The 22866-nt window shown below is 38.4% G+C and overlaps 1 protein-coding gene across 9 annotated transcripts in view; it reads left to right on the top strand.

Moving 5' to 3' along the window:
- The window catches only part of UBAP2 (ubiquitin associated protein 2), a 126963-nt gene that overhangs the window by 60887 nt on the left and 43210 nt on the right, over positions 1-22866 (top strand). For all 9 annotated transcript variants that reach the window (XM_019809925.2, XM_011237252.3, XM_034664029.1 and 6 more), the window contains 4 exons: positions 4889-5042; positions 6591-6668; positions 20786-20840; positions 22321-22424. In XM_019809925.2, coding sequence (XP_019665484.1) covers positions 4889-5042; positions 6591-6668; positions 20786-20840; positions 22321-22424 — 391 coding nt within the window. The remainder of the gene's footprint in view (positions 1-4888; positions 5043-6590; positions 6669-20785; positions 20841-22320; positions 22425-22866) is intronic.

Below are 22866 nucleotides of genomic sequence, written 5' to 3'. Positions count from 1 at the left end.
TTTATTTAATATGAAATAAGTGGAATGAGTTGTATAATTATAAAAGTCAGATGTTTGGGATAGTATTTCACTGTTTGAATATAGCAGTATCTGTGGGTAAAATTCCATGCAAGATAACACTAGTCTGTCAGTTTGTTGGGAAAATACATCATGTTAAGTGACGAAATAAAATTCTGAATAGTTTTTGTTTGCTGATACTTAAGTTTGTGTTTTTTGGGTTTTATAAAATAATGGGGAATATGTTTATCTCATTGATAATGGATGCAGTAATAGAACGGCTCTCAGTTTTTGTTTGTTTTTGTCTTTTTTTGTATAGAGGGAGAGAGAGTGGGGGACGGACATAGGGGAGAGGGAGAGGGAGAATCCTAAGCAGGCTCCATACTGGTGCAGAGCCTGACTCAGGGCCTGATTTCACAACCCTGAGATCATGACCCAAGCGAAAATCAAGAATTGGACACTTAACTGACTGAGCCACCCAGGCGCCCCTAAACTACCTCCTTTATTTTTATGTGTGTGTGTGTGTGTGTATATATACATATATATATATATATATATATATATATATATATATATATATGTATATATACACACTGTGAATAAATGAAGTATTTCCGAATTGTTAATTGGAGGGCCTGTTTTCTTTTTATATATTCGATGTAGGTCAGGATACTACTTTGTGTTGCCTTTCCTTTAGCTCTAGCTGACTTCATTCTTTTTCTGTGGTAGTGGGGTGAATTTTTAAGTCTTAAATAAATGTCCGGTTCTCTTTGTTTTATTGAGTCTTAACTTCTTATTCTCCTTCGGGACCGAACCCTAAGGAGGTAGTTCTGGGTTAAATTATAAAGAGCATATCTTTGGTTTCCTTGAATCTGGAAGTCATGTGGTGAGGTTGGATCTAGTTTGGTTTCTTCATAGATCAGAAAATAACAAATTAGGGCCTGAATACAGACAGAAAAGGCGTATGCTTGTTGAGAGATGAGAAGGCTGTGGTAGAAAGAGGCAAAGGGAAAGTCCTTTTGAAACTGGTTTTTTTAGGATCATTCTTCATAGTGTTTGTCTTGTCACCTACCTGATTGCTGTCTGTAGCAGCCATGGCTAACCAGCTGTAAGGAATGTCTTTCCCTGACTGGGGTAGTTTATTGGCGTGGAGGTGCTAGACAAAATAAACTGTAGGGTTGCTAGGAGCAAGAACATTTAAAATAAACCATGAAAGCAAACATATCTTGTTCTATTGACTAACTTTATTTTGTGCCAGGATCTTCTGAAACAAAATTATTATTATTTTTAATTTTATTTACTTATTTGAGGGAGAGAGAGTGAGAGGGAGAGCACAAGCAGGGGAGGGATAGAGGAAGAGGGAGAAGCAGGCTCCCGCCAAGCAGGGAGCCCAGTGCAAGGCTCGATCCCAGGACTCCAGGATCATGACCTGAGCTGAACGCAGTTGCTTAACCGACTGAGCCATCCAGGCACCCCTGAAACAAAATTATTACTTTCGGGGGGAAAAGAAATTAGGTGGAATTGTCCATGATAATTTTAAGGATGAGTTTGTCTTTCTCATGTAAGAGGAGCTGTCACAAAGGAAGACATTGAACATGATCATAAGTACTAATAAACCTTTTATTTATTATAATGCTCTTTTGAGTGACAGAATAGTTCTGAAATATCAGTCTCTTGCATTAATGTACTTTTTTTACAAAAATTTTTTTCAAGTAATGTGTGTTGTGTAGTTCCTGGCAAATATGAGGAGGTGGGCGAGTGATATTTATTTAGCCGTCCCTGGAAAGCTGCTTTTCTGATCACTAAATGTAATGTCTGGGACCATTCCTCTTAGACTTTCTTCAGACCTATTGTACAAGTAGCCAAGTACAGATAACAAAAGGGTCAGAAGTTCTGTTGAAAATCTTTTGTAATTGTTTGGTTTATTTGAAAGCTTGTGTGCATGTTCACAGACTGTTGTGCCAAATGTGTGATACTCTCTTTAGCATTTACAGTGGCATTAGACCAATTGCCCCTTAAGTTTGCTCTCCTTACTTTCCCCCACAAATAAGTTCTTGTCAGTCTTTGTAGCTCACAAGCCCAAGACTTGATTATGGGTATCCTTTGCTGAATGAAATGGGGTAAGATGTTTTTCTCAAATGTTTCACACACAGGGACGCCTGGGTGCTTAGTCAGTTAAGTGTCTGCCTTCTGCTGAGGTCATGATCCTGGGCTCCTGGGATGGAGTCCCCCATCAGGCTCCCTTTTCAGTGGGGAGTGTGCTTCTCCTTCTGCCCTTCACCCTGCTTCTGCTGTCGTGGATGCACATTTTCTCTCTTTCTTTCTCTCTCGAAAATAAATATATATTAAAAAAAAAAAAGACAATGTTAATTGTATACACTATGCACCTATGCTGGCTCTGCCATGTGTACCTTTTCTAGGACTTCTAGAATTTACTTCTTGTCTTGTTAACCTAAGAGGACAGGATTCTATCTTACATAGTTGTCTTGTTTGTTCATATTAGCAAGCATATTCGAGTTTGTACACTGCAGAATTATTTCTCTGGAATAAATGAGCTTTATTGTTTTCCCTAATTAAAAAAACAATGCAGAGGGGTGCCCAGGTGCCTCAGTCAGTTGAGCCATCTGCCTTCCGCTCAGGTCATGATCTCAGGGTCCTCGGCTCGAGCCCTACATTGGGCTCTGCACTGGCGGGGCATCTGCTTCTCCCTCTCCCTTTGTGTGCTCACACGCTCTTCTCTCTCTCTCTGTCTCAAATAAATAAAATCTTTTTAAAAAAGCAGTGCAGAATGATAAAAAATTAAGTGTCTTCATTTAGGTAACTACTCCTTTCTTCAGTATATATGTATATATATAGGCTTCCATTTGAACTAAAAATGTAATCCTGTTTTATACACTTGTTAGTTGGTTAGCTTGCTACACTTACATCATGGATCTCTTTCTGTGTATGCCTGGATAACTTTTTTCCTAAAGATTTTATTTATTTATTAGAGCCAGAGCATAAGTGGAGGTGAGAGGGAGAGGCAGAAACAGAGAGGGAGAAGCTCAGTGCTGACTCCATCCCAGGACCCAAGGTCCCGGGATCATGACCTGAGCTGAAGGCAGATTCTTTTTTTTTTTTTTAAAGATTTTATTTATTTATAGATAGATATTTATTTATAGATAGAGATAGAGACAGCCAGTGAGAGAGGAAACACAAGCAGGTGGAGTGGGAGAGGAAGAAGCAGGCTCATATCGAAGGAGCCTGATGTGGGGCTCGATCCCATAACGCCGGGATCACGCCCTGATGCGAAGGCAGACGCCTAACTGCTGTGCCACCCAGGTGCCCCTGAAGGCAGATTCTTAACCGATTGAGCCAGTGATTGGGGCACCCAGGTTCCTCCACCTGGGTAGATGCTTAATTGCTGTGCCACCCAGGTGCCCCTGAAGGCAGATTCTTAACCGATTGAGTCACTGATTGGGGCACCCAGGTTCCCCCACCTGGGTAACTCTAAGTGGCTACATACTGCTCCATTTGTGGATGTTTTAGAGTAGTTAGTCTTTTAAGGTAGACATTTGGAGGATCCCCCTATCCTTCATTCTAACCATCGTCTGTATGTATATAAATGTTTGCACAATTAACAAAATTATTTTCTGTAAATAAAGGCCTAGAACTAGAATTGCTGGGTCAAAAGCTGTGAACTAACTACAGTTTAGGTACTATTCCCAGGTAGACTTGTAGGAAGATTAGAATAGATGGATATCTACCAGAACTGAATATACCAGATTATTCTGCTGTAACTGTCAGTTGTTGATTTTTTAAAAATACTGATTAAAGCTTAAAGTTGGAAAATAACTTGTTTTAATTATAATTTTTTTCACATGCAATGATTTTATATGTAACTAAATACATGGGTTCAGTAGAGGTTTGTAGATGTCAAAAAAATTCTTTCTAAAATGGTGTTTTAAATCTGACCTCCACTGTTTTGGAAGTAATTCAGCTATATTTCTTTAATTTTAGTTTATTAATTTCTAGTGTTTATGTTTATCTGGATATACAATATTAGTAGTTTCCTTTTGTTCCTATGATTTTTTTTTAAGCTTAAAATAGTTCTTGCTCTTATTTTGGGATTGAATCACTTCAAATCTCTTGTGAAATGACGTAGATGATGACAAAGTAAACAGAAACAAATGGGCCAGTTTGGGGATTTCTCAGCAATATACCTTTATTGATATCCTAATACCACTTATTTTCACAAGAACGAGGTGTTCTTTTCTCAACAATTTATATTTTTATATATATGTACACACACACATATATATGATTTGATTTCCGTCACAATTAGAGGAGAGGCAGAGAAGGGAGATTATATAAATTATTTGACTTTTCATTAGAAACATGTCTTTGAGGTTGAAATTTTGGGTACTTAGTTTAAAAAAAATAACCTCAAATTTTATTTGCCTACCATTAAATTTTTTTAGTTGGTTACTTTGGTTAACTGAATAGAGCAAGTTATTCCTGAGGTTTTAGAGCAGCATTTTAGGGTAATTTTGTATTCTTTGAGCTAATCTGCTTATTAGGTAGGTGGAAGTGGCATAGTGTGGGAGCTTGGGGGAAATGACCTTTATTTTTAAATCAGCATAGGAAAAAGCTCTGTGGTGGAATAACATATAGTATGTTGTTAATTCAGCTAGTTGCTGTATTCTTTTGTGCTGTATATGGCAACAGGAGCTTAGCAAGAGGTTTGCTGTCTTTATCATCAGAAAGTAGAACTATATGGATAAGAATTAAAATGGTAGGCAAGTGAGCTGCAAGGTGTGGGTTATTAGGTCTGAAATATATATGCATATATCATTGATAATTGTGTACACTTTGAATGACAACTCTGAATGACCACTCTTGTCTTCGGTAGACTTCATGGGAGACTGTAGGGGGGAAGAAGAAGAATTTTGGAAAAGAAAGTTCAGAAAACAAAGAGAATAGAGAGAAGAGAAGCGAGAGAGAAATAAATCGTGGACGTGGAAACAACAACCGGAAAGGAAGAGGTGGCAATCGTGGGAGAGAGTGTAAGTACATTTCTCCTCAATTTTTCGTTATGAAAAAAAAATATTTTTTTAAAGATTTTATTTATTTATTTATTTGACAGAGAGAGAGAGAGAGACAGCCAGTGAGAGAGGGAACACAAGCAGGGGGAGTGGGAGAGGAAGAAGCAGGCTCCCAGAGGAGGAACCCGATGTGGGGCTCGATCCCATAACGCCAGGATCACGCCCTGAGCCGAAGGCAGACACTTAACGACTGAGCCACCCAGGCGCCCCTCTTACGAAAATTTTTATGCACACTGAAAAGCTGAAAGAGTGGTCCAATGAATGTCCATAAATCTAGTTCCCCAATGCAGTGTTTGTTATTATAGGTAACACTTAATAATGAACTACACCAAATAGTTCATTAGAACCGTAACTGATGCAGTTTCACATTAGCACTTACTTGGGCTGTAGGTAGGTGTGTTGTGTGTCTTAAGACTGCCTTCTGTTATGTATCAAGTGCACCCTCTTAATTTTAAAGGAGGGTTTTCATTCACTGATAGATAATGCTGTTTATTCTTCCCACTTAATGGGTACTCATTGTATAGGCAAGGGTTAGATTAAGAGGGAGGTTGTCGAATAGGGAAGATTTTTCTCAGTCCTTTCATTTGATCCATATTTTGGCATCATTAACCATAACACTACCTTCTGTGTAGACATACCATCTTAGAGACTTGTGCTAGTTTATTTATTCCACAGATGTTAACTGAGTACCTCCTATGTGGCAGGTACTCTAATAGGCATAGAGCAATGAATAAAACAAATCTTTGCCCTCCTAAAACTTTAATGGAGGTAGAATGAGATGTAACAAAAAGAAAAAGAAGTAACATGTTTTGCAATAATATGATATTTTAGTGATGTTATATGTGGAAATTATGCTGTGGGGAAAAATAGAGGCAGCAAGATGGTGATTTTAGGGAGAGGTTTGGGAAATTTGTGTGGAGTGGCCAAGGAAGGCACTCATGGGATAATATTGACAACTTATGGGAGTTAGGCCCTGAAAGAGATAAGAGCAAACTGTGCTCAAAATTTCTGTATTATATAGAGTCATAAATGCCAATATAGGGATGAGGAGAAGACAAGACTCCCCTGGCATATTCTGGATAGCATCTTGGGAAAACCTGTCTGTAACACTAGTTTTTTCATCAACTCATTATTTCCTTGGTATCGCTGTTTTGGTAGTCTAGGCCTTTCCAGGCTTTGAACCTAACCAGTGAGCCTGTTTCACTGTGTATTACATATAGCTGTATAACAAATGTGATTTTTTGAAGCAAACTTGCTTTACGGGAGGGCAAGTCCAACTAGAAGAAAGAAAAAGTGATACATCGTTTTAATTTCCTTACAGAATTTTCCCCTACAAATTAAGCTAGATGTGCTGTCACCAGTTTTTGAGCCGCTTTTATTTGGTTTTGTTTTTACTGTTTTCTGATCCCTTTTGTTAAATTTTGGCCTTTTTAAAAAAAGTCTTTTTGTCCTTGCCTTTGATAGCTTTTATATACAATTATGTACAAGAGGTGCTCTTTTCTTCCGTAGTTAGAGGTGAAGAGAATGGAATTGATTGCAATCAAGGGGACAAGCCTTCAGACCGTGGCAAGAGAGCCCGTGGCAGAGGTAAGACAGAATAAGGGAGATGGAGATGCTTGTGATTGGAAGGAGGAGGCAGGCTATTGGTTTACTTACTTCACTAAGGCATGGCAATGTACTCTGAGAGAAGGGTTGATCTTCTGCAATCTTTGGATTTGTTTACCAATGGCTATGAGTGAAGTGGTTGGATTTACATAATTTTGAGAAAACTTACTGGTTGGTTTCACCTGAGCTGAGAAAGTCCTTTAAATGAATAATTTAAAACTTGAAGCTCTGATCAAACAGTCATTAAATTCTCCTTTGTTGGACTTTAATAGATGTGTTTTACCCTTATGATACCGGTTTTAAAATTAGAAGTATTTGCCCATTTATTAGCTCCTTCCCATCCCCCAATATTTTATGTTAGTGATCATTTCTTAACATTTATTGACTTGGGATGTCATTATGCCACTTTAATGATGTAATTTCATATACTTTAGAGTTGTGGCTGAATTTTCTCAGGGTCAGAAAATCAAGATACATAATGTAATACGCAGATACTGCTTTGGTTCAGTGGATGAGCTACCTGAACTGACGTTTTGTTTGATCCATTTTATTTCATTTTTCCTTTTAAGATTTTATTTTTAAGGGGCGCCTGGGTGGCACAGCGGTTAAGCGTCTGCCTTCGGCTCAGGGCGTGATCCCAGCGTTATGGGATTGAGCCCCACATCAGGCTCTTCTGCTGGGAGCCTGCTTCTTCCTCTCCCACTCCCCCTGCTTGTGTTCCCTCTCTCGCTGGCTGTCTCTATCTCTGTTGAGTAAATAAATAAAATCTTAAAAAAAAAAAAAAAAGATTTTATTTTTAAGTAATCTCTGCATCGAACGTGGAACTTGAACTCACAACCTCACAACCCCAGAGATCAGGAGTCTCATGCTCTACAGACCAGGCCAGCCAGGAGCCTCTGTTTGATATATTATTAAATGCAGTTGTGACTATTCTCTGCTTGAGCAGTTCATAGTGGCAGAATTTTTGATCAGCAATATTATTAAGCATAGAAATAATGTAGGCACTGTATGTTAATTACCTAAAATTTCAATTAAAAAAAGAATGTAGGCAGTATGTATACTACCAACTCCCTTGGCTGTTCATTTGTTCAACTATCAGTTATTAAAATACTATATATGCCAAAGGTAAATGATATCCAGAGATTGGAGAAGGCAAAACTATGTACTGATTTGCCAGGCAGAGTCAAAATAAGATTAGAATTATTTATTTGACGGAGAGAGGGAGAGAGCATGTGAGCACACAAGCAAGGGTGGAGCAGCAGGCAGAGGGAGAGGGTGAGAAGCAGGCTCCCTGCTGAGCAGAGCCCGATGTGGGTTGGATACCAGGACCCTGGGATCATGACCTGAGCCAAAGGCAGATGCCTAACTGACTGAGCCACCCAGGCATCCCCATCTAACCAATTTTAATAATTATTCCTTTTTCTAGCCTTTTAAAATTACAATCAATCTCAAATTTAGAGAAAGTGGAGAAAGTAGATGAACCATATGTCCCCTTCTCCTTAGTCAACAACACTTAAAGATTTTAGCCCTATTGGTCTTACAGATCTCTTTCCTACCTTCCTCTCTGCAGAAATATTTTAAAGTAGATTTTTTGGGTCACTTTACCCCTAATTACTATGTTAAGCACATCTGAAAAAGGTAGACACTTTCATATATAACCATAATGCTATTTTAACAGTTCAAAAAGTCGTAGTAACTTTTGGTATCATCTAATATTTAACCCATGTATAAATTTTCCTGATTAGTTAAAAAATGTCTTTTCATAGTTGATTTCTTTGAATCAGGATTGAAACAAGATTTATACATCACATATTTTGATATTCTTTAGAGTATATTCTTCCTTACTTCTTTGTACCTCCCTTTTTTTCTCCTTACTGTTGATTTGTTGTCAGAACCATGTTATTTGTCTTTTAGGATACAGTGTTTCACATTATGCTGGTCTTTTTTTTCTTGTGGTCTTTTGTTTCTAGCTTATTTCTTTAGCCCCTGTATTTACTGTAAATGTAAGTTAGCTTTAAAGATTAGATTCAAGCTCAGTTTTTTAGGTAAGCAGAGAGGAGCTTATGTATTCTATATTGCACTGCATCAGAAGACCTGTTTGTTTTCCTTTTAATTTTTTTAGTTTAGGTTAATGAATGATTTGTCCGTTGTTAGTGAGTTTATCAGTAGGTTTTAGGTTACCTGCATTTCTTTTTTTTTTTTTTTTAATTTTATTTATTTATTTGACAGAGAGAGATAGCCAGCGAGAGAGGGAATACAAGCAGAGGGAGTGGGAGAGGGAGAAGCAGGATCCCAGCGGAGGAGCCTGATGCGCGGGGCTCGATCCCGGAATGCCGGGATCACGCCCTGAACTGAAGGCAGACGCTTAACGACTGAGCCACCCAGGTGCCCCGGTTAACTGCATTTCTGAACATAATCCCTATCTTGGTTTTTACGATTTAGTTTTTATTTTTTAAATTTAATTTTATTTTTAAAAAAGATTTTATTTATTTTTTTGAGAGAGATAGCACATGCTAGCAGGCTGGGGGAGGAGCAGAGGGAGAGAATCCCAGCAGAGTCTTCGCTGAGTATGGAGCACAACATGGGGCTCGATCCCACAACCCCAAGATCACAACGTGAGCTGAAATCAAAAGCTGGCCACCCAACTGACTGAGCCACCCAGGTGCCCCTATGGTTTCGTTTTTGAAAGAATTCTTTTGGAATTCAAGATGAGGATTGCAGTATATGTAATTCCATCTTTGATTTTCTTTGTGACAAAAGTAGTCTGCTCAGGGGAAGTGTTGGGCCTTGCTTGGTCTCTCCAATGTTGAGGGCTATAGCTAGGCCTGTTTTTGTGTACTTACCTAAGTCTTTAGAATTATCTATCTGTGGAATATTTTTTTCTCTGTGAGTTGGACAAAAATGGAATAATTAATAATAGCTAATATTTATTTACTGTGACTGCTTTGTTGCGTAGCAGGCCTTTTACTTGTAATTTACTTGTAATTTATGTAATTTACTTGTAATAATTAATAATAGCTAATATTTATTTACTGTGACTGCTTTATTGTGTAGCAGGCCTTTTACTTGTCGTTAATCCCCCAGTAGAATTTCTAAGGATTGTTGTTGGCTGTTGGTATTCTCGTTTTACATATGAGAGAACTGAGTCTTAAGAGAGGCAGATTACTTGTTCATGGTCAGGGTGTAAACTACTTCTACCTATTCTGGAACCCAGGTTCTTCACAGAGATAAAGGGAGGAAGGGAGAGAGAGTGGATAGTGGGGTGGTTATCTGTCTTCTTGCCTCCTTCCGTCTTAGAGGATTCAGACTTTTTTTTTTTTTTTAATCAGATGCACGTAAATCTCTTTTCTTTATGAAAAGATGGAAGGACTTAACTAGTGGGTTGCCCTGAAACCATGTCTTCTTGGAATTATTGTTATGAGACACTGTGGATTGAAGGAGCCAAAGCAAGTAAAATCTGATAGAATGATGATATTGGCTTGCGTTAAAATCCCTCATTCAATACCTAATCCTTTTTTTTAAAAGATTTTATTTTTTAAGTAATCTCTACACTCAAAATGGAACTTTGAGATGAGAGCCGAAGAAAAAAGAAAGATCAGTCTATGCTACCCCACATGTAAATTTAAATGAGTTATAATTTATTTATTTTTTAGAGAGAGAGAGAATATGAAAGCACAAGTGGGGTGCGGATAGAGAGAGAATCCCAAGCAGTTGCCACTGTTAGTGTGGAGCCTGACACGGGACTGGCTCTCATAGCCCTGAGATCATGACCTGAGCCAAAATCAAGAGTCGGTTGCCTGACTGAGTGACCCAGGCACACTGAGTTAAAATTTTTTGCCATTGCTTAGTATGTATGATTTTAATTAAACTTTATATTTTCTGGGGTGCCTGGGTAGCTCAGTTGTTTAAACGTCTGACTCTTGGTTTTGGCTCAGGTCATGATCTCACGGTGCTGGGATCAAGTCCCACGTTGATGGGCTCTGTGCTCAGTGAGAGTCTGTTTCAGATTCTCTCTCCCTCTCCCTCTGCTTCTCCCCCCACCTCAAAATAATAAATGAAAATGTTTAAAAAGTATACTTTAACCTTTACTTTTTGAAAAAAAATTTTTTTTACATCTTAACACCTATATTTAATTATATTTAAATATGTTCTTGAAAGAGTTGTGGTCTGTCTGGAGATTTCTTTGAATTACTTTGAATCTGACATCCAGCACAGGGCAAGAGGAGGGAAACATTCAGTATCCTACATGCTCAAAACTACAATTATTTTGCTTTATGAATATTAGTACAGTTTAATAGTAAGTTAATAGTGGTGCAGAGCAAATAGTTTGTTACTTTAATAATTAAGGGATAAATGTCTTTTGTTTTATGTAACTTGTCACCTTCCGGGTTAGTTGTAAGTCATTTAATGTCTTAATTTACTCTCTTGTAATCTGTTTAATTAGCCTTTTAAAATAGTTCATTGGGGGTGCCTGGGCGGCTTAGTTGGTTAGGGGTCCTGGGATTGAGCCCTGTGTCCGACTCCGTGCTCCACGGGGAATCTACTTCTCCCTCTCCCTCTGTGCATGCTCCCTCTCTCTCACTCTCCCTCAAATAAATAAATCTTTTTTTTTTTTTTAAGATTTTATTAATTTGTCAGAGAGAGAGAGAGCAAGAGTGTGTGTGCTTATGCACAAGCAGGGGGAACAGCAGTCTCTCTGCTGAGCAGGGAGCCTGATGCGGGACTTGATCCCAGGACCCTGGGATCATGACCTGAGCTGAAGGTAGACGCTTAGCCTACTGAGCCATCCAGGCATCCCTCAGATAAATAAACCTTAAAAAAAAAAAACCAAAAACCCAGTTCACTGTTTTGTTCCTTTGCAGTTATTTCTTCCTTAATTTTTGCCTTATCTGCATAATATTGGCTTAAAAAATACTATGAAACAGCATGAATTTAAAATGGTGATCTATAATTTTTGGAATAATTTATATTAAGAATTTGATATCTGTGTGACATAAAAAATTATATAATGTGGGGAGTATATTTTATGGCATGAAAGTATGGAGTATAGCAAATGAAGTAAAATTAAATTTTCTTTATATTGTTTCCATACCATTCACTGAATGTTTGCTCTGCATTCAGCGGAACAAGAGTCAGTGTGATACTTGTAACAGGTAGCTTTTCTGTACGTTGTTTAAATAGTTTGTAGAGAAATATCTTGTGAGTTGTGTGTTTTTGTGAGAAAAGAACAGCCTCTTCAGAGGAGGAAAGTAGCAGTTGTGCCCGGCCACTGTCTTCAGTGTTGTGGTCTTTGCTTTTTGGTGTCAAAATGTTGGAACTCTGTAAATGGTGACCATTCAAAGGTAACTTAGCCATCAAATAATACTGCGTTTTGTGTACAAAAGGTTGAATTAACTGATACATACTAAATATCTACTGTGACTGAAAGTTCTCCTGAATGATACTGACTTAATCCTGAATTTAGATTGAAGATCATGTTAAATATATGTGAGATGTGGAGTATTTTGGGTAAAGTTCTTTGTCATGTGACATGTAATAATTAGTAAAAACTATAATTCTGTGTTCGAGGAGTTGAATTGCTTGTTAGTATTGTATATATTTAGGAATAAGTTTTTATAGGGTTAATCGAGTTTACCATTGTCACAGTAAGGGTAGAAACATGAAGAAGATCAGTAGCCTCTCTACTTCTGTTTTTTTAGTGCTTTGAAGTGCCCATCCCAGGAGAGAAGGAAAACAGAAGGACACAAAAAGAACATAATGAGGTTATTGACCACTAAACTTTACTGTGCTTGTGGGTCAGGGTATTCACAATGTAATACCGATGTTATGTGCCTGATTAATCCTTACTACCCTATTGTAATTAGAAGATCATTGAAAATTCCTTTGTTTTAAGGTTTAGGGAATACAGAAGAGCTGGGGTGTCTTATCTGGGAGAAGTTTCTCTTTTCCAGAGTATTTGATCTTTGAGATGCTTCTCCTGGAATTAAATGGGCTTCTTAAAGAAATGGTGAGATATTCATGACTGAATTCCCTCTGTGGCACACTTGAACCCTTCAGTGTGGTCCTTTGAGAGTAAAAATCTAGTCCCAGAACTTGGATTGGTTGCTTAGGGACATATTTAAAAATGAAAGGCTGATTAATAAAAACTGACTCCTGTTACAAATTGAACAGATTTATTGTTATAAAAACACATGCTAGGGAACAGCCAGTGAGTTGGAAAACCGGAGTATAGGTGGGAGTGAGATTGATTAGTTTTATTATCTTGAGGTAGAGTTGATACATTTACTTTGGTTTTATTTAGGCAAATGAAACTGAAATAAACAAAACTTTACAGACCAAGTAAAATCACCATAAAATTTTACTTAATCACAGTTGTCACATCCTCATGTTCTTTTCTGGACTGTTTGGTGATTATTCATACAATTTTCCCCATTGGTAAATTTAACAGTGAATAGAAACAGAATGCAAACAATAAAAAATATGGTCCATGTGAATGAACTGTGTGTGTGGAAAAATTCAAATTTAATTTTCCTAGTCAAAATCTTTCACAATAGCTTGATATAAAAACAACTAATGAAACCAAAGTTTTTTTTGCCTTTGTTCTTGGCTATGTTAGCTCACCTCACTAGATAGTATGTTTATACAAGAACGAAGAAGAGCCAGACTTGACCTGAATCTCTTAGAAAATTATTCCTATATGGGGCGCCTGGGTGGCACAGCGGTTAAGCGTCTGCCTTCGGCTCAGGGCGTGATCCCGGCGTTGTGGGATCGAGCCCCCACATCAGGCTCCTCCACTATGAGCCTGCTTCTTCCTCTCCCACTCCGCCTGCTTGTGTTCCCTCTCTCGCTGGCTGTCTCTATCTCTGTCGAATAAATGAATAAAAAAATCTAAAAAAAAAAAAAAGAAAAGAAAATTATTCCTATAGAGCATGTTTTTTCATAAGATTTTTGGGTATTGGAATTGAAATTGAGGATTTGGCCGAGGATTTGGCCAAGGATTTGGGTTAAGGCCGAATTAATGGAATGTCAGGCAAGTATGTTTGCCAGTAGGCCCTTTAATAGCTCCAGAACTGTAAAAATCTTCAAGGAGTGGCCCTTGTTGGTGTTGGCCACTTATTTTCACAGGGTGAGGGAGTAATTAGAATTGTATTTTTCCAACCATTCTGAAAAGCAGGCAAGAGATAAGTAGAGAGGAATTTGTTGTTTCATAGAGAATATATATAGACAGTATTTTTTGTAGTCTGTATTAGTGTATTTATGTATTTTGTTCACTCATTTATTTTTATTTTTATTTTTTATTTTATTTTTTTTAAAAGATTTTATTTATTTATTTATTTGACAGAGATAGACATAGCCAGCAAGAGAGGGAACACAAGCAGGGGGCGTGGGAGAGGAAGAAGCAGGCTCATAGTGGAGGAGCCTGATGTGGGGCTCGATCCCATAACGCCGGGATCACGCCCTGAGCCGAAGGCAGACGCTTAACCGCTGTGCCACCCAAGCGCCCCCACTCATTTATTTTTAAAGTAAGCTCTGTGCTGTATGTAGGGCTTGAATTCATGACCCCGAGATCAAAAGTCCCATGCTCTGCTGACTGAGTCAGCCAGGTGGCTCTGTATCAGTGCATTTAAAAATAATTTTCGGGGGACGCCTGCGTGGCTCAGTCAGTTAAGCGTCTGCCTTCAGCTCAGGTCATGATCCTGGGCTCCTGGGATGAAGTCACGCATCTAGCTCCTTGCTCGGCGGGGAGCCTGCTTCTCCCTCTGTCTGCCGCTCCCTCTGCTTGTGCTCTCTCTCTGTCTCTCTCTCTGACAAATAAATAAAATCGTAAAAAAATAAAAATAAAAATAATTTTTGGGCTTCATGCCTTCGAGTAGTTTAGACTTTCTGACTTTTATGATATAGGCCTTTTTTCTTATTAAATCTTTTCCATCTTTTTAAATTTGTATTGCTGGGTGTATGTTTTTCCTAAAGTAAATTATCTCATTATTTTTTTTCATGGTTTATTTAAAAGCTTCAAAATAAAATAAAATTTAGTATGACTTCCCATTTTTATTGGCTGTTTTATTTCACTTTGTGTTCAGTGTGCTTTATGTAGTAAAAGATACTAAAATAATTTTCCAGTGGACTTGGTGAGTTAGTGCCATCTGATTTCTGGGGCATAGCAGAATGTATTTATGTATTAGAAATGACATTCTCGGGGCGCCTGGGTGGCACAGCGGTTAAGCGTCTGCCTTCAGCTCAGGGCGTGATCCCGGCGTTATGGGATCGAGCCCCGCATCGGGCTCCTCTGCTATGAGCCTGCTTCTTCCTCTCCCACTCCCCCTGCTTGTGTTCCCTCTCTCGCTGGCTGTCTCTATCTCTGTCGAATAAATAAATAAAATCTTAAAAAAAAAAAAAAAGAAATGACATTCTCATCTTGAAGGTTAGATTATGTTATTGATGTTTATTTTTATCTTCTAAATAAGTGAAGATTACAGTTAAGTCACTCATTTTTTATTTTATTCCTACAAATTTATTTTATTGATTTATGGTTTGGCAGCATGTGTGTATTGTTTTGTCTTGTCTTTTGGTGAGATTGAGTTGGGTTAGGTAAAGAGTAATACTTGAGATTGCAGGGAGGGTGGTTTGTTTCCTTTTGGATGGAAGAAAAATAATGCCGTGAAAAGGCAATGTTTACTCCCTATCCTTTCTCCTTTATTTTGCCTTACTTACCTCATGGTTTGTTATTTAGCAACTCAAGTTCCTCTGTTTTTAAAAACAAACTAATAGATGAATATGCTCTATGCAGTATACTTGAAAAAGTAATTACTGAGTACCTACTGTATACCAGCATTATATTGTTTAAAGTTTTGAATTCTTTGTAATGCCTCCTTGGGTCCTGGTACAAAAAGTACTTGACAGAATGCAGTGCTCTAAAATGTATTACTGAACAGCTGGGTGATTCCCTGTAATTGAATAGTGACATTATTATTACATCTCTAAATATGAGTTTAGTTTATGAATAAGTTCTACGTTCATGAAATTGGTGTTACGTATCAGTCTTAAACGCAACTAATATTTAAATACTTACTGTTGCAGATAATGGTACGAATAAGACATGGTCCCTCACAAACAGGGTGGGAAAGGAGAAGAGACAGTCAAGTAAAATCACTATTTGACTTAAGAAAATGATTGGTGATCAACTGTTGATGGGGTCTTCTTTATTATTTCTGTTCGTTTTTAATTTTTTTTTTTTTTTTAGTAATAAATCTCTGCCCAACGTGGGGCTTGAACTCAAAACTCCTAGATCAAGAATCTTATGCTCCACTGACTGAGCCAGCCAGGCGCCCTAGTAGGGTCATCTTTAGATTGAGTGCCCAGAGGAGGTTGCTGAGGAGGAAGAAAGCCATGTGAAAATCTAGGTAGGAACATTCTGTGTAGAAGGAGCAACTAATGTAAACATGGAAAACAACTTGGATTTTTTTTTTTTACAGAATTAAAAAATACTTATTGGAGGGGCGCCTGGGTGGCTCAGTCATTGAGCGTCTGCCTTCGGCTCAGGGCGTGATCCTGGCGTTCTGGGATCGAGCCCCACATCAGGCTCCTCTGCTGGGAGCCTGCTTCTTCCTCTCCCACTCCCCCTGCTTGTGTTCCCTCTCTTGCTGGCTTTCTCTCTCTCTGTTGAATGAATAAATGGAATCTTTAAAAAAAAAAAAACTTATTGGAAGATGAAATATACACAGAAGTGCTCAGGGTGCAGTTTTAACATTTTACCTTGAAATAAAGTAGAACAGAATTTTGGGTAATGGTTACTCAGTTTTCTTAAGTTTTGGTATTTTACTGTTTGCTTTATTGATTCTTTATGTATGTATATGTTGTTTTTTTTCTGAAACCTTTGAATATAAATTACATCATAATGCCATTTTACCCCTTAGTATTTTAGTGTATATCTCCTGAGGAAAAAAGATATTCTTTTATGGAGGTATTTTACAATGATAAAATCAGGAAATTACTATTGATGCAATTTACAGGCCTTATTGAAAAGTTTACTGTTATTCTGTAATGTTCTTTATAAAAAAGTATTCTGGTCTAGGATCCAATCCAGTATCATGCGTTGTATTTAGCTCTCATGTCTCTTTAGTGTCCTTCAATCTAAAATAAAATAGTTCATTAGTCTGGAATAATTTTGGTCTTTCATGGCTTTAATGCTTTTGAAGCGTATGGACTCCCTTATAGAATGTCCTTCAATATTAGCCTGAGAAACTTCCCCATGAATAGATTGATATTATCTGGTGCATTTAAATTTTATTTTAACGCCAGTATAGTTAACCTGTTACTTATTTTTGAGAGGAGTATCACAAAGTGAGGATCACTGATCTCAGTGCATCACATTAGAGGGCACGCGATACAAGTTTATCCCATTACTAGTGATTTTAGTTTTGATTACTTAAGAACAGTAGTTTCTGCCAAGTTTTCTCCTCTATGAAGTTACTGTACTTTGTAAGTAATAAATACTTTTCGAGGGAAGTACTCTGAGACTATATAAATATCCTTTTTTGTATGTGTTATGTGTCCCTGGATCTAGTAGTGCCTAAACCTCAAACTGTCCCAGTTATATAAAACTAATATTGCCTGTTTTGCATTAGCTAATTTGAATTGGGTTTTTCCTTCAAGCATGCTAAAGAGCCCTGCCTGAAATGGGGCTTAGGAGAAATTATCTTCCACTTGGGAATTTTTTTTTTTTTTAAGATTTATTTATTTGAGAAAGCACAGGGTGGGGGGTGGAGCAGAGGGAGAGGGAGAAGCAGACTCCCCACTGAGGAGGGAGCTGCATGTGGGGCTCGCATGTGGGGTTCAGTCCCAGGACCCTGAGATCATGACCTGAGCTAAAGGAGATGCTTAACCAACTGAGCCACCTATTTGGGAATTTCTGAAATTGTCACTACAGGGGAAAATATGAAATCATAGAGGGATATAAACCATAAGAGACACTTAACTATAAACAAACCTAGGGTTGCTGCAGGCGTGGTGGGTGGAGGGATGGGGTAACTGGGTGATGGGCATTAAGGAGGGCAAGTTATGTCATGAGCACTGGGTGTTACATGCAACTGATAAATCACTGACCTCTACCTCTGAAACATAGAGTATACCACAAGTTAATTGATTTTAAATAAAAAAATTTAAAAAACTAAAATTGTCACCACAAAAGGTGCAGCTTACTCAGTCCAAAAGGGGGTCAGTCTCCTCATGGTTCTGGGTGGAAGGAGATGGAACCCAGTCAGTCCCTGCCAAGCAGGGAAGCATGACATCTAGGGTATGGCTCTTCAGTGTACTGACACCTTCAGCGAGTGGCGGCGGCGGGGTGTGTGTGTGTGTGTGTGTGCAGCGCCATAGGGGTTGGGGAGCCAGCTCAGAGAATTTCCTAAATATCCTTTTTAAAAAAATCAGACTTTTATTTACTAGTTTTAGAGTCCATTAATTCCTGAAATATTTACCATAATACATTTATGTTTTTTTAAATTATTTATTGGGGCGCCTGGGTGGCTCAGTCTGTTAAGGTCTGACTCTTGATTTCTGCCCAGATCATGGTCTCAGGGTCGTAGGATTGAGCCCCATGTCGGGCTCTGCGCTCAGCACAGAGATTGAGCAGATAGAGGAAGAGGGATGGAGAGAGAGAATCTCAAGGAGACTCCCTGCTGAGCACAGAGCTTGATCAGGGCTCAGTTTCATGACCCTGATGACCTGAGCCGAAATCAGAGTGGGTCGCTCATCTGACACAGCCACCCAGGTGCCCCCATAACACATTTAGAATCAGACTTCTTTGCTAAGGACAAGCTAATACATGGGATGTGAAGGTGGATTTTAAACTTCATTCCTCACTGAATCCCAGGGAGATTTTGCTGTTGTCATTCAATTTGTTTATGCTGCTTTAGGGTTGGAAAGGCATATTCCTGTCTGAGAATATACTCTAACCTAGGGACAAAAAGGCAGAACTTGTTTGATTCCCAAGTCTCTGAGCCAGGCAAGCGCAAGAGATGCTCTGTTCTTGGTATGGCCTGAATAGTTCTATGGGCATAGAGGCAGCTCATAGTCAACATGGCAACTGTTTTTATAATTGAACCAGTCATGAAAATTTGGGAATTTTTGTCTATACAAAAAGCCTTAGAACTAGTCAGGACCTTGCGTAAAGATGTTTCATGATGTTTCTGATGACTCAGAGTCTGCAGTAAAAAATTCAAGATCACAGGTTCTGGCACATTTGGCTGTTAGCAAAGCGCTCCATACAATATTGTGAAGATGCGGGAAAGGGATTGCTTTCTGTCAGATTAGGATCACTGTCCCTATTTGCTTCTATTTAGGTCACACATGTTGGGCACTGGGCCGGTGGGGAACGTCTGCAGTTAGGGTCCGCCTCCCTAGAGGCGATTGGCTGTTTTCTGTGTTTTGGCTTTTTCAAGGGACATGAGCAACTTTTCTGTTCAGGCTGTCAGTGTAAAAACATAAATATTAACTGAATACTTGAGCAGCGCTTCAACAAAGATGTGCGGAGTCCCTAGAGAGACCCCTAGGGGAAAAGGTAGCATGTATCATAATATTGGTTTATTCTTTATGATAATCTTCTTTAGTCTTGTGTTTTTGTTTTTATTTTTTGTTTTCTTTAATTAAAAGACCCCAAGTCTTTATTATGAGCTATTAGATAGAAATAGCTATTTATACCAGATAACAATGTAGGGAAATGGTAAGTACACAGAAAACAATGTTATTGGTAGCATTATTAGCCAGGTAAATAGGAAAGAGCAATTTTGTTATCTTGCAAAAATTTATGGGAATAATGGATTTGACTTTTTAAAATCTACTTACGATATTTGGCATGTTTGTGGTCAATAGTTGGGTGTAGCTTTTGATCTTTGGAGACGGAGATACATGTAGTTGATACTCTTTTTCCAGGATACTTGGCACGATTTCTTTAATTTTTGCCTTAGGCTTTGTGTTTCTTGTATTTTTTCTCTTGCTTTCTTCATTGTTAACTTCAGTGCAAAAATAACTTCTTGAGATATAATTCACATACCATACAGTTCATCTGAGTGGGCCACCCAGGCACCTCGTATCTTTTTTTTTTTAAGATTTTATTTTTAAGTAATCTTTGTACCCAACAAAGGATTTGAATTTATAACCCCAAGGTTGAGAGTTGTATACTCTACTGACTGAGCTAGCTGGCACCCCCATAATAGGTGTCTTTTTCCCCCCAAAGATTTTATTTGGGGGGGAGCATAAGTGGAGGTGCGGAGGAGCAGAAGGAGAGGCAGAGTCCCTGCTGAGAAGGGAGCCTGATGTGGGGCTCCATTCCGGGATCCTGAGACCATGACCTGAGCTGAAGACAGACACTTAACTGACTGAGCCACCCAAGTGCCTCTATAGGTGTCTTTTGGTGCACAAATCTAACGTCTGTCTGTTTTGCCTGTGTCTTTGATGTCATATGTAAAAAATCATTACCAAACTCAGTGTCATGAAGCTTTTGCTCTGTATTTTCTCTAAGAGTTGTATAGTTATACCTCTTGCATTTTAGGTCTTTAGTCCACAGTTTGGTATGTTGAGAAAAACTGGAGAGTCACTGAATAAAATGATCTCTCTCTCTTATTTTTTTTTTTTAAAGCTTTTATGTATTTGAGGGAGAGTGTATGAGCTGAGGGAGGGGGATTGGGGGCGGTGAGGAGTGAGGGAGAGAGTAACCTGACTCTGTGCTGAGTGCAGAGCCTGACGTGGAGCTTGATCCTATAACCTTGAGATCATGATCTGAGCCAAAACCTGGAGTTGGATGCTTAACCGAGTAAGCCACCCAGGCACCCCCAGAATAGTTAGTAATGTAAGCTGCCTGTGTTAAGCTGCTGCATATCACAAGTACTATAAAAGCAGAATTAAACCCCTTCTATCCTTTAAAATCAGTAACTGTGTATATAGTGTCAGTAGGGACTGGCAGATTGGGTGCACTGGATAGGAATGTTGGTGCTGTTAGGAACAATGAAGCTGGTGTTTGGGTGGTTGCATGAGAGAATGAAGTTGGTAGGATTATAATTGTGTAGGACATAAATATTATTTAACAGTACTATTTTCTTTTTAAGGATTTGGACGTGGAAGAGGGAGAGGGGCAGGAAGATTCTCAACCCAAGGCATGGGGTAAGTCTGAGCCATCCTGTTTTTATAGTTACTACCCTTTCTGATTACTACTCCCAGTGTTTTTCTTCCTCTGTCTTGTACCCAATTTATTTATCCTGGTGAGTCTGATGTAATTCTATATTAAAAAGAGGAAATAGTGAAAAAGTGAAATAGTACAAATAAAATTGTATTGCATTGGGCTTTAGAGTGTAATTTCTATCCTTAGCTCTGTTGACATTTTAGATTTAATAATAGTTTGTTGAGGTGGTGGGGTATCCTTTACATTGTAGTATGTTTAGCAACATCCCTCCCCTACTAGATGTCAGTAGCACCCCTCCTCAAGTTGTGACAATCAAAAAGACTTCTGATATTGTCAGATGTTCCTTGGGAGGGAGGTGCATAATCACCCTAGTGGAAAACCACTGCCTAAGAGTTATGTAAATAAATCCAGCAATTGTCTTTGAATAGGAATGCAGTGTTTATATATGTAAAAGTGATAGTTTCTCCCCCCCCCCAGGTAGTATAATCTGTTGTTTACTCATAATTTCTGGTTATTCTTCTCACTTTTTGCTGCTTCTAAAGCATTAGCTTCCTCTGGAATTTTAGGAAAGGTTTTTAAGTTTTTTGTAGAAGCCATCTGTAAATGACAGTCAAGAAAGGAAGGGAATTGGTTCCAGCAAAGCCCCTTTGTCTCTCCCTAGCTCCAGGGCAGCCCTGGAGGGGTGGGGAGGTGGGGAGGTGTTTGCTGACTGCAGTGATACCTCTTGCCATTTCTGTTTCTTGCATGAGCTCATTGTGGATAAAGGAAGGATGAATACATAGGGAACAAACTGGCTGGAACACTTAAACATACTGTATGTGCCCATCCCAGTAGCTTTAGACTATTTAGTGGATTTTGCAGTTTACTTTCAAAAATATTCCTTGGTGATTTTTTTTCATTATTTGTCAATGATGATCTCAATAAAGCTGAAAAAAATTTTAAATTCTGAAAATTTTAGAGATGGTATTAATTTGGCTTTAGTTAGACTTCTGAATCATGGGTGTTTAGAATTTTAATGGTTAAAAAAAAACCTGAATGAAACATTTTCTTTAGATCTGTTTCTACACAAAAATGATCTGGATTCTGACTTGAGAAGAAAAGACTGTGTTTACATCTGGCCTTAGTTTTTAAGGGAGCTTTCCATTAGAGCCCTTATTCTTCCTAATACAATTATAGTTGTGCACATCTGCTTTAGGATGCAGAGGGCAGCAATTTAAGTAAGGGCGTCATGCAAGAGTGTTTGGAAGGTCCCTAGTCAGTCACTGCTTTTCAGAAGATTTGCATCCTGATGGCCAGAAGAATTAGCTATAATTAAATAGGAGAAGGAGGGTGGAGTTTCTTATTGTGGCTTTTAGAAGGGATGGGGTTTTTTTGGTTGGGGAGGAAGATGATGTATAGTTGATTTTGTGACTTTGGTACTTGTTGCACTTGCCTTAATTCTTTATTTTTTTCAAACCCAAGGACATTTAATCCTGCAGACTATTCAGATTCTCCATCTATAGATGGGTGTGTTACAAAGCCAGTAGTTTGGGAAGCTACTCAGAATGGTGCAGATGAGGGAACTGGTAAGTGTCTGTTGTCAAAGATGTGTTTTAAATGTTTGAGTCCTTAACATACAAAGGTGGGCCCATGCAGAAGAATGAAAAACAGGCCTCTGTCCTACACCTCTGAGACTGTTAGTTCTTTCCTCCAAAGTCTCACTTAAAAATCTCATTGACCATAAGGTATTTGATTTTTTTCCTTCTGCACTCTGAGGGAGAGCCTTTAATTAATCTGTGTAAGTCAGTGCAAAATCACACTCAAATCTCAGTGTGTCAGGGATATATAGAATTTCTTCGGAGATGACTTGTTACTGAAAAGTACCATTCCTGATGGTGGATGTAAATGTGGCCAGAGAAAGTGTGGATGATAGGTAAATTTGGGCACCAATTGCTTTTGTAAATTTTTTCTGTAGCCTGTTGTTTTTGGATAATTTCGTTTTGGAAATTCATGGATAAAAAGTTGTTA

The sequence above is a fragment of the Ailuropoda melanoleuca genome, chromosome 7 (genome assembly GCF_002007445.2).
Source record: "Ailuropoda melanoleuca isolate Jingjing chromosome 7, ASM200744v2, whole genome shotgun sequence".
NCBI classification, from domain to species: Eukaryota; Metazoa; Chordata; class Mammalia; order Carnivora; family Ursidae; genus Ailuropoda; species Ailuropoda melanoleuca.
This window is presented reverse-complemented; position numbering and strand designations above follow the sequence as displayed.